The 12,555-nt window shown below is 38.5% G+C and overlaps 1 protein-coding gene across 3 annotated transcripts in view; it reads right to left on the bottom strand.

Moving 5' to 3' along the window:
- The window catches only part of LOC103917042 (chromosome unknown open reading frame, human C6orf211), a 28,913-nt gene extending 17,048 nt beyond the window's left edge, over positions 1-11,865 (bottom strand). The window contains exons 1-5 of one of the 3 annotated variants that reach the window (XM_009324145.1): positions 11,751-11,865; positions 10,961-11,202; positions 9,271-9,436; positions 7,609-8,331; positions 2,303-2,386 (exon numbers count right to left, since the gene is read on the bottom strand). In XM_009324145.1, the coding sequence (XP_009322420.1) occupies positions 2,336-2,386; positions 7,609-8,331; positions 9,271-9,436; positions 10,961-10,995 (975 nt within the window). In that variant the 5' untranslated portion in view covers positions 10,996-11,202; positions 11,751-11,865 and the 3' untranslated portion in view covers positions 2,303-2,335. Of the gene's footprint in view, positions 1-2,302; positions 2,387-2,487; positions 5,015-7,608; positions 8,332-9,270; positions 9,437-10,960; positions 11,203-11,750 lie in introns of those variants that run through there. The other 2 variants (XM_009324143.1, XM_009324144.1) reach the window with 2 other exon arrangements.
- Between the last annotated feature and the right edge of the window lie 690 nt (positions 11,866-12,555).

The raw sequence follows: 12,555 nt of genomic DNA, 5'->3' as shown, positions 1-12,555 counted from the left end.
TAAACACTCAACCGTATCATCATCACAATCGTTGAGCTCTAGACAATCGAAACACTCCCTAACACACAGGGCCACCCCACCGCCTCTCCTTCCTCGCCTGTCCCTTCTGAAGAGTTTATAAAATCTGTTTAAGCATGATTCCCCCCTGCCCCCATATTTCAGGTTTGAGCAAGTAATTTCCCAGAACTGTCAGGGAAAAAGAAATCACTTCTGGAGAGGTTTTCCTGAAGATCTCCTATGTGGCAATAAAACAGTTTAGCCTGCCCATGAGCAGATATTAAATATCTTTGGATGACAAAACAGTAACCAAACATTTTTATGATAGCATTACTAGATACCTTCTTATCTTGCAATGGCAGAATAACCATGGACTGAAAACAAAATGTTAATTCTGAAACACAAGGGAAACAGCAATAATGAAAACGCAAAGCTTCATGGTGTAACAAACGCTGTACTTACACTTCCCAAAGAATATATTCTGAAGTTTTGGAAATTACAGATTAACTTTTTTTACTTGTAAATTCAAGCATTATATCCAAAATACAAGCTATGTTTTAGTGAGGGAGAAACAAGAGGAGTACTAAGATAATGTCCATGTAAGCAAATATTTGGTTAAAAATACTTTATGCACAGACTAACATATCTCTATCGATCTATGTATGGAGGCATCGGAGAGAAAGGACACAGAATAAACCACTTCGCACAGCTGCTTTCCAGCTCAGGACATCCACAGTAAGTGCACAACGTTAAATGAAAGCCAAGGCAAAAAACTCCATTAAATGATACTTGCAGCTATTGAAACACAGGTATAGTAAAAAAAAAAAAAGCAGCTCAGGACAATTTATAAGAAATTATTTTCTTTGAAAATCTAAGAGTTTCTTCTTTGAAAGCTGCTGCTGACATAGTAGGTCATTTTCAGTTTGGGGAACTTAAACCAGATATAAAGTCTTTGAAAGTCTGAACTCAATTCATGCAGTTATTTTGGAAGTTCGCTGTGTGTGGAACTTAGGTTTCCACATAGGTATGGAAACTCCTTGATTTGCACTGGGCAACTAGCTCCTGCTAACGCTCCATCATGATCCAGAAAAGTAGCAGCAAAACTTCTAAGGGCCAAATCCAACGCCACTGATGCAGTCAAAGCTGTATATCCAACACATCCCAAAGGCATTCAAGTGTAGCTCTAATTCAGGACTGCTTGAAATCAAGAATGCAGCTGATTACAGAGAAATGGGGATACTTTTTGTTCTCATAAAGACACTAGAGCCCTCGCGGGAAGTTGTAGGCCCTTCTCTGCCTGGGGGAACTTGAACTTTATCTGTCTCCTAATTCCCTAACCTTAGGCCATGGGTACACATACTCCTTGGGTTGAAATAGGGCCATTATGCAGGTAACACAAGAGTCGCTGGACGGAAGGAAGAGCAGGTGAAGGGATCCTTCAGCGAGCTTGAGGGAGCACTCCTGGACCCTAACCCTTCTTCCAGAATTGTTTTGTACTTTACAAACACAGATCTTAGACCAAAATAACAATTATATATGTATATAAGCCACCTAGGACCAGAACCCAGTACATTTCCTCATCTATGACAGCTAAGACATTTTCTTGGAAAGTGGGAGATAAGAGCTGAAACCTATTCCAGGCCAGGAATGGCTGTTAAAAGCCAGTTCTGCTTCCTGAACAACCTTTCTATACATGCCACCACTGAAGGAAAGCATGGATTTACCAGTTTGCAGGTCCTTCTCTGCTGCGTTATTTTAATATACGCAAGCATTTTAAAGATTGAGCCTTGCTCAGCTATTTCAAGGAAATGCTGCGTGATTACCTCCGGGCACAGCATGCTCTATGTTAACAGGCAAGGGGGCAGAAAGCCTTTCTCTGCAGGTGCCTGAACTTCAGGGGTGAGAGTCTGGAGGTGTTCCTGCGCCCTGTGTCAGCATTAAGCAGCATCGCACTGAATACACAGGGTTTCCGTACAGCCGTTTCCATACACAGAATAGGAGGCCTGGATGCCTTCTGCCTCTTCTCCATCATCCATTTGCCTAGATGTCAGGCACTGTATCTCCACATTTGGTAAGAACCAACTCCTCCTTTAAAATTAATCCCTGAGCGAAACACCACAATTGTGGGCAGAACTCAGTGTGAACTGCACATTGAAAGATGCAACTAATTGTATCATCAGGCCCTTTATCAATTATAGTTACTTAGAAAGCATCAGCCTTACCACGACAGTATGAGAATAATCAATTAGTTAACATTAAGAAAGCAAACAAAAAAGCCCGTAATATATACCTTGATATATTTTACCTTAGTCTGCTCAGCTCTTAATCTTTTACCTCGTTAAAGACTTGGAAGTAGCAAGTGGCATCCCAGGAAAGATAAAAGAAATTCCTACAAGCATGAAAATTTTTCTTCCCAAACATGGGAAGTTTGAAAGACTATGATTATTTAACTTACTGAAAAGTGATACAACAAAAGCAGCATACAATTACTGAATATGTTTATTCATTGTATACAATCGTAATATGACAATTTATATTTCTTTCCCAGTGGAAACAAAGCCAATGAGCCAAACCTCAAAAAGAAGGGTAAATAAAAACCCTTCTCACAATATATCTGCAGAATTCACAACTGTAAAGCTGAGACAGAATGTGGATTAATTCATCTATATAAATTTATTTAAGTGGCCTTTTTATTTCCAGGGCTGACAGAAATAGAAATATATCTGTATCAGCTAGAATAAAAATTCACGTAAGTTTTGAAAACCTGTTTTGGGGAAAAAACCCCACAACCAAATACAAAAACATAAACAGTCCATGGTATAGGAAACTTTTTCCCCACATGCTTTCTGCCACTGCCGTATTGGAAAGAAATAAAAGGACCATTTTAACCAGCACATTTTCACAGTTTTATTTTAAAATCCTTAGGTAAGTCGTAGGTGATTTTGAACTTGTATTTTTGCTTTAAATAAAAATCATCCCAAACTTTTGTTCTGTAGTTTTGGGTAAAGCAAACAAACTGTTTAATGAAAAAAAGCTAACAGTTCTGTACAAAACTCCATTTTGGAATTTGTATTTTAGACATGATTTAGGTTTTTTTAGATTAAAAACATTTCATGTGGTGATTTTCATGCAACAAAGTGAACATTTTTCCTATGCTGTCTGACAGAGTACAGGAGATAAATATGCTTCACATGGAACAAGTAGTTAAGTAGTTCAACCATGAATGCAGATACACTATGAACTTTAAAAGAACTATTTCAACAACAATAGTTAGGGTTTATGGGAAATCAGTAAGGTGTGTAAAACAAAGTGATTTGGAAATATTTTAGTTACAGCAAGTGTAACACAAATATTTCAGTTTTTGCTGAGAACACATGGAGCACCTATCGGTTTGGAAAGTGATCCTGATAACATCATCAGCTGCACCTACCTTAATAAGTAATTACCAGATACATTTTAAGAGATTCTCAATGCTTTTTAAGGTTTTGAAATTTGAACAAGAATATTGGTAGAGTTACAGGGTAGAAACTTCCCTAATACTGCCCTGTCTTGATGAAGAGGAACATTTTTATGATACCCATCTCTTACATCTATCTTTCAAAACCTCATTGGATAAATATGCTTTACAGATTTTTGTATAAAATCCGTTTCAGAGAAAAAAAAACTTCAGGAACTAAGACCTGAATTATTTTAAGTTGGCTTTCCCAGCTACTGAAATAGTATAATGATGTTTTTTTGCACAAAATTATATAAATTTATTTCAATATTCTTGCAACCGTTTCCAGTCATACAATCAACTTATTTTCCACATCTATTTATTTTAAGAAGCCTTATATACATACGGAATTATTGTACGTATCTTATCTAATGAATTATCAAGTGTTCAGACAGATGTGTGTACTGGCTTTCATTGTGCCAGTTTCATCACAAGTGAAAATAATCTCTTTCAAAAACCGATTTACAAATACAGTTGCTCAAAAGGTAGAATAAAAAAATAGAAGTCAAAAGACGTTGGTCTGTTGTGGTCCTCAGAATTACTGAAAATGCCCTTGTTTTTGTTATAAGTATTCAAATGGAACATGAAATGAAAATCTCAAGAATTTGGGTATACAAATCAGTAACTCCTGAGTTACGCTGTACAAGCATTTTGGGCAACCAGTTGTAACACAGATGTACAGAAGCAACTTTCTTGAATACTCAAGAAAAAAAATTATGCTGTATTATAGCACATGCTATTGTTATAACATATGCTTTATGTTGTATAACAGCGAATTCCACCTAAATGCAGTAGGCACATGCTGCCATTTCATGAAGCTATATTACACACGTAACTAGCACTGAGTATCTACAAAAGCATTTCCTATTTTCAACTGAACTGTAGCTAACCCAACAGCAGAGCACCGTGCCTCATCGGAATATCGTGTCTTCACTACTTTTTTGTGGCGTGGAAGAATGTAACACTGGCATTACAGCACCATTTTTTTTTTCTTCACAGAATCAATCCAAATTTTACAAAAATATAGCCAACCAACAAACAGAAAAGTATGCTGCATATTCAGTTCTGTCTATAGATAGCACTTCGCAATTACAGCTATAGAAGTCAAGCAATTAAGTATTTGGAAGTTACGGCTGTGCATTCCTCACGTAACTATGTAGTCACACTGTATATTACCATATAAACTTCTCTTTGTGAGGGGCAAAAGATGAAAAGTGCTCACTTAATAAACTGGAGAATAGAACTATTTTAATTCCCCCCCCAGCATGACATCATGTCTTACATTAGCATTCAAACGCTAATCTAAGAACTACATGTCTTACAGTACTCATGAAATCACCACGCTGCTTCCTCACAAACATTAATGCAACAATCTCCAATGAGATGATTCAGTAATACTGAGCAAATACTGCTGCATGTCCTAAGTGATTTAGCATTTTGTAGGACTCTATCATCACTTCAGAATACTAATTTTCAATGATCTGCATTGTGAGTTCCGAGAAGTAACAGCTTGAAAGCAACCTGGGCACAGAGAGACAGATTAACAACCAGTGAACAATGAAACCAAGTTTCTCAGCGTGTGTAGGGATTGTGTAAGAGGCAAATCTATTCTTCCAGGGTGGCCTCAACAGTGAAACAATCCTTTCTCTTCTTGTCCATTACAACCTCTCCAAATTAAGTCAGGACCTTACAAACAACATGTCCACGGGCAAAGCAATTTCTTCCTCTAATCATTTTGTCTCTCTGAACAAGGCGGGAAGTTTTCATTGCACATATTCCACAACTTCCATCCCTCTGCTCTTCACCCAAAGTTGTTGCTTCAAAGTGCATTTGAAACAAGTTAACAGCACTTTCACAGATGAGAAACTGAGGCTCCAGTGCCCAGATTCATCATGTCGCTTATGTATTTGATCAAAGCACCAAAGCTGGAGTCCCCCTGAGCTCTCTCCAGTCAGAGACCTTCAGCAGTATGACCTTCAGCTCTCTTGACTGGATTTCTAATTCATGCAGTTTGATCAGGTGCCTAAGGATGAGCATAAATTCATCTTTTAGGAGTACTAAGCAAGAGATACAAAGGAGATGAGAACACTAAACCAACCCAGGTCTCAAAAGTAGAACCCTACCTACAGTAACGCATTGCCTCCTGAAATTCCTAGCATCTTAGTTTTTGAATACTTGACCTTGCAACTTTAAAATATTAATATACTTCTGGATATAAGAACACAAACACAAATAATCTAAGTCATCAGCAGTTGGAGCATATTTATCTGCCATAGAGGTCTTTATTGTATGAACACAGTAAGCAGCAGCTGATTCTCTCCACTTCCGAAGGCGTGCTTTGCCAGCGATTTCACTGGCCAGAAGGGGAATCCAGCTTCATTTTCAAAGGCTGAAATAGGTGCAAAATACCGCCCCATCTTCCCCCTCCCACTTCTTTAGGCCTGCCAAAGCTTACCCTTGTCTTAGGTTAACCGTAAGCGCAGAAGTCTTTCTAAATCCACTTTCTGCCACACAGTCATTCTAATTCCCTTGCCATAGCACCACTTCCAGAACGCACTCAAATAAGGCCACTTCTGAGCCATCCTTTTCGCTAAGACATAGGTAAAATGGAAAAGGAAGTTTCTCTACTGTCTACTCTTGTTCTCTAACATAGCCACCTTGGCTACCAGGGGCAAGTTCACCTCATTTTAGCAGCTCTAGACAAGAGCATAATCCAGTCAGACTCTATGGGTAATTCTGCCACCATTTTCTAACAAGCCTGTGGTTATCACTGGCATTACATCAGTCCCCTATCAAAGGCCCTATTTCAAACCACATAAGTACTTTAAAACTTGAGAGAATCTATTTTTAATTTTTCCTTTATAAATGGATAATGTATTTCCACTTTCATTTCACTTCACTCTGAAAAACCACTAAAATAAACCCTAAATTTTCCCAAAAATGCTGAGTAATTTGAGACCAGGGCAGAAGAGAAGAAATGGGCATCTAACAACTCCAATTAGCAGCAACCTGTATGGCATATGCTTCTCTAGCATATACTTCTCAGTGCAACTGGGGTTGTATTTCCCCCATGAAAATTACGGCATCCTTCTTAAAAAAACAAATACATTCGACAAATAAAGAGAATTATCACAATGGAAAGAGGCAGCAGTGCTCGAACCACAAACACTGCTGACAGATCACCTTTAATTCAAATCTGTATTAAACCTAAAATCCAATTAATGTAACTGGTTGGGTTCGTTGGTTTGTTTGGGTTTTGTGTGTGCTTTTTTTTGGTAGAGGGTCTTAAATAAACAGTATCTTCCATATTCTTAAAATCAGATTGTCCTTTCTCCTACTAATCTTCCTACCAGATGGGACAACTCCCCTCCTAGAGGCAAACTGGCTAGCAACATCCATTTGTATTTTGCAAATTAAATTTAACTTTCAAATTCTAAGTTAGTATTTACAAGGTATCACCCAAGAACTCTTCTCTTAATGTACGGTGAACTATATTCAAAACGTCAAAAGTTATTTGTCCGTGGACACAAGAAGCAAGTAAAAAACAATTTATGTAATAAAGTCTTGGTAGAAGTCAACTCAATTTTCAACAGTTTTAAAATATGATCGTGCAATGGGCTGCAAAGAATCTATATGGAATTCATTTGTGCATTCTCTAAAATATTAACTTCCGTGCAACGCATGGCACGTAGAGCGTAAGTTATCCTGAAATAAGTAAATACACGCTAATGCGGTATTGAGGAAATGGTTTCTGAAGCAGATTTTTCACTAGTTAGCCATAAGCTCTCGTACTCACTGATGAAGAAAAAAATATTATGGACAACTAAATGTTCATCTTAAACATCTGCTGACATTGGACATTAGGAAAACAGAAAGCAGATTGATTTATGTATACAGACAGTTTGTGAACTTTTGCACAACGTTAAAGTCTTTTGTGGAACGAAAACAACAAGTCACTTGGGAGAAAAAGTGCAAACAAAAAAGAACTTTTGCTGAAGCCAAGCACGGAACAGAGAAAGTAGTTAAAACTCAGACTGAATCTCTCTTTCAGAATATTAGGAACCATTTAACTAGAGAGCAGCATCAAACTGAACTACCCCATATTTTCCACTTACCATCCATTCAGGTTCAGAAGCCTGAATTTGTTCACCTTGTCCAGGTTTTAGGCCAACCTGAGTGTCAGATTTCAGTGTTCTCAAACTACAGAGGGGCGCAGGATGAAACTTGTTCAAGGCTTGATGAAACGGAACAGTATATTCCCATTTTCTATCTCCTGTTAATTTTCGATAGTTTAGATCACCTTTGAAAAGGAGCAAGTTTGACTGCTGTAGATCGGCATACAAGTCAGGAGCAACTTCAGCCATGCTGGAAAAGTCATGTGGCAAAGTCCAAAACATGTGATCATGGTAAACCCAAACTCCCTTTTTCAAATTGCCCTCCCAGTTTATCCCACATCTAGACATCCACATATGATTAGCTGACTGCAGTTGTTTAATAGTCCAGTTAAAATCATGCTTTGTGGTATCTGACACATACCATGGAATACTTTTTCCATGAAAATGGACTTCATCAGCTAGCTTGGACGATAACAGGAAGTCAGCCAACACAAGATCACTTACAAGTTCAAATCCGGCATTATCCAGGATTATGTCAACTCTAACATTACTTTTTTCTGTATTTCTTTTTCTGGCGTTTACAAGCAGTGACCAAAGCTTTTCCATGTCATTCACTAAGATGTAAGGTATCATGTTTTCCAGGGATTGTAAAGGACTGGATTTCTGAGAGCTGTCTTCACCAGCTGAAAAAGAAAGGTCACACTTATTGCCCCACAGTGACACCTAGAAGGAGGAAAAAAAAACAAAAAATATTTGCTAAGTCTCACTGTAGTTACATTCTAAACTTCACATACACTAAAGATTTTGTTTGTTGGTTTTTATTTTAGGGACATGAAGACTCAAACTCCACACTTCACTCCAAGCTTTAATAAAATGCAACTTCTTGTACAGAAATCTTAATATAGACAAGATTTTGTGGAAGAAACCAAACAATCAAAGATGGAAGATTTAGATCAACGTAAATACACTGCTTAAAACACAAATATTGTCCATACTGCGATTCCAGAAAATATCAATGGGAACACAGAAAAAGGAGTAATAAAAGCAGGTTTGTTTTTTTTTATTACATGCAGCCAAGTAAGAACTTGTATTTTAAGTACACGCTAATGAGGTCTTTATAAAGATTCATCAAATATTTGGTGTGCACTGTTGCCAGCTAACAGCCCTATTTGTAATCCTATGGTATTTCGTATGCTACCCAAAGGCATTATTTTCCAGGAATAATGCAGTTATAAAACTTTTAAACCACTTCTAGCCCAGGCTGACTTCTAACATTTTTTCCAGAAGAAATCTAAAAATTTTTAGAGTGTCAATAAAATTAAGCAGTTTAAAATTTTATAGTTAAATAACAAAAAGGCCATCTGGAACTCGACTTAAAATGTTTTATATGCTGGTTTTAAGGGAGAATAAGCTGGGTTTTCAAATACACAATGAAGACCAGCAGAACAATGAAAGTGTCATATTTAATACAAGTAACCAAAATTTAAATATTTCCAGAGCAGCAGCAACACAGTATAGCTGTCCGGATTTCATCGCATTTTTACAAACAAGAGAGCTATATTTTAATTTCCATATGAAGTTCAGAGTCCTTATAACTTCAAGTTTTTGTTTGTTACATAGGAGAGAGATTTTAAATTCTTATGTTAAGCACTACTACTTTACCTGCAACAGGTTAAAGAGTTCCTCCTGAAGTTGCTTTTCGTCTAGATCCTTGATGTTCTTAAGAAGTTCCTGAAAGTAAGTGCATAAGGCAATAACAGCCTCTTGGGATTCAAAGAAATTTTGAGCCTTTCCTTCCTTAAATACATCAAAGTTGTCAATAGGTGGGCTAAAAATAGAAGGAGAACAAGCAGATTAACATACTTGCCGCATTTTCCACGACAGCACAGGAAACACACCTGAAAATGCAAGCTTGAAGCTCAGCTTTTCTAGGCCGAACTACGGGCCCTAGTTAAGATTTGCCACTTCTAATTTGTCATACTAGATTTTCACACATCTCAATAACAGCCTGGAATCGTATCTCACTGAAACAGGCAGTATGCAAGACATCTTTGTATTTCTAGCAATATATTCTGAAAGTGAACAAGTGTTCAGTCACAACAATTCTGGGAACTGCACATACAGTGAGAACTTTGAACTCCAGTCTTCAGACACGGAGAATTAAAACTGTTCACATACAAGTGAACTAACGTAGTGAATTGCTGGCCCAGTTTTAAGCGTGTTTGTGTGTGCTGAAGTGTACTTCCCATAATGAAGTCTCTTACAGTGATATGAAGTTATTCTTATGAAGGTTTTTAACTAGGACTTCAGAAAATTAACATGACAAAGACGACAAAACAATTCAGTTCTTGTCATATATAAGAAATATAGACTCATCTATTATGAGACGTATTTGCACGTATACCTTTTGACAAATGATTGAACTTTCATCCAAGCATACGCTTAAGAGCAGCTAAATAATGGAGATCAGGAAACTCAAAGCTTACTAATGAAAAGTATCTGCTCAGTTTTTTAAGTGCAATCCAGCAGATCCATCTCATATTTGAAGTTTTTGCTACGAGAGTTCAAATTACGCAATGTACCAGTAGAAAGAGAGTCCCGTTACTGTGTGTCTGTGTCTCTGTAATACTAAGGGCAAATCTAGTACGCATGGAGCTCTCCATTTTTTTTTGGCAGCAGCGGGGACTTCTTGGGAGTTCTTCTTGCAATGTACTCCATTGCATCGTACTGGCACCGCTCCATAGCACCAGCACAACAAGTTTTTCCTGCCAAGTTATTTTTAACCAGGATCAGCTCCCAAAGTTTGATGCAACACGTGGTCTGCAAACACTGCTGTAACTAAGAAGATGGTGTAGAATGAACAACAGGGGCTGCTTAAGCTGGGTCTACTGCTGTAACAGTTCTCAAACGGTAACTTCAGATTTCGAGCAGCAAAACAAGTTAGAATGCCCAACAGATTAGTGGCTCTCGCATCCCGTGTTTTAGGCGAACATATGTCTCAAGAGATAATTCTAGACTAACAAGCCTTTCAGAAATGCTAAATAACTTTCATATCTCAATGCACATTAGTCTGCAAGAAGGCCAAGCTATACAGTCAAGCTCAAGAGTTTTCGTGTAGACCAAGTCACAGAAGCTGAAGCACAAAAAAACCCTAGTAAGCTTCAAAGTCTGCCGCATGGAAGAAGAAAAAGTATTACTTTTAAATCTGAGGTGCGAGACGAGGGAAAAGGAATATGGTAAAAGCTTAAGATTTTCCTTCATCTTACTCCCCAGCTGTCTTCCTTTCTCCTAAAATAAAAACGGGAAAGAATAATGTTTTGCAGAGCAATACACCAAGCTAGTAAATACTTACTTCTGTGCTAGTGCTGCGTGAATTCTTCGATACATATAACACTCCACATACAACCAAGGGGACTGAAACCAACTCGGTTCTCCGTTTCCATTTGATAAATTTCGTTGGTAGTCGAGGTATTGGTTCCACAGCGCAGCATCAGGCAGCTCATCTTCTAAAGGGGTCACTGGTTTGTCTGTTTGCAGTTCGTTCCGCAGTTTGGAGAGGAAAGAGATAGCTCTCTTCTCTGCTTCAATGCCCTTCTGAAATAAGCGGAGAACAAAAGTTCCTATTCCGAACATTTATTCCTGAAGAGACACAGATCAGTCCTTCACAAAAGATATACGCCATAAGTTTCAATTGCCAGATACGAGTCCCCGACAAATCAGAGCTTGATTCCACCAAACACATTTTGGTGAATGAAGCTCGTTTTACACCCGATCCTAAAATGAATCACGCGTGGGACTTCCTTTCAGATCGGACTTTTTGCTTATTAGAGGGGAACAGAGTACTGAAACATTGCCATGTTCAGAAAATGCTACAGTCTATTAAACACCGCATCAACACAAAAACCCGAGAAAGTGAAGCAGCTGCAGAACAGATAGGTCAGAAAAAGGTTAGACGGAAAGGCGAGTTACAAAATTAATGAGAAGTAGCTACAAGAAAGAGATGACAAAGAAAAAAAAACGACAGAAAGATTAAGACAGACAAGTACTGACGGTAGTAAGAAACCAGCAAAAACAAGGCAGAGAAGGGGTCTCAAGGGCCAGGGGGAAAAAAAATCTCAGGCAGAAAGAGACCTTACCCTTACCTCACCATGTTCTTCAAAAAATTCATTTTTATGTCGATGCAGGGTATCAATAACTCGTGTGAGGATCTGAGGCAGTCTGTCTTTAATTGTGAAATATGCAAAGGACCTAAAAAGGAGAGGATCAAAATTTTATTATTGAGAGGAAATGATGAAGTATCTTCTATTTTTTAAAAGAAATGCTAGGTCTTAAAAGTAATTCGATGTGCCTTTAAAGCAGTGGACACCAATAAAAAACAAACAAACGAGTCTTAAATTGGCCAGGTTCTTAGGTCTACTTTTGAAGAAAAAGATAAACGGCAGTCTTTTCAGGGAAGGAAATGCTAAGTGACTGGCCCTGCCAAAAGAGCAAAAACTGCAGTTAATTCGAGGCTCAAACGTGTTCTCTAATTGTTCACTTACCCAGATGTAAAGTCAAGGAAATTTAAAATTAAAAGCACAGAGATTTCTTTAAAGTTTATGCGCATCTTGCATCGACAACAAAGCCCACACCACTCGCTCTCCGCTATATACTCGATTTCCATTCCCCCCAAACGCTGGTTATAGGCGAGAAGGACAACGAGCAAAACGCCACCAGCCCTACGGAGAGCTCGAACCCGGCCTGAAGAATGATTTTTACGTGAAGATTTCTCTCCCGTGAGCCGGAGCCCCGGTCCCGGGGACTCGGAACCGAACAGCTACCCGCGACTGCGCGGTGAACCCAAAGAAACCTAGGAAAAACAGAAACACAACCCCTCCCCTCCCCCAAGGCCCGTTCCGCTCAGTGACGGGCGGTTAGCGGGGGCGAGGCGAGGCAACGCCGGCCCGA

The sequence above is a fragment of the Pygoscelis adeliae genome, unplaced genomic scaffold (assembly GCF_000699105.1).
Source record: "Pygoscelis adeliae isolate BGI_AS28 unplaced genomic scaffold, ASM69910v1 Scaffold105, whole genome shotgun sequence".
NCBI lineage: Eukaryota > Metazoa > Chordata > Aves > Sphenisciformes > Spheniscidae > Pygoscelis > Pygoscelis adeliae.
This window is presented reverse-complemented; position numbering and strand designations above follow the sequence as displayed.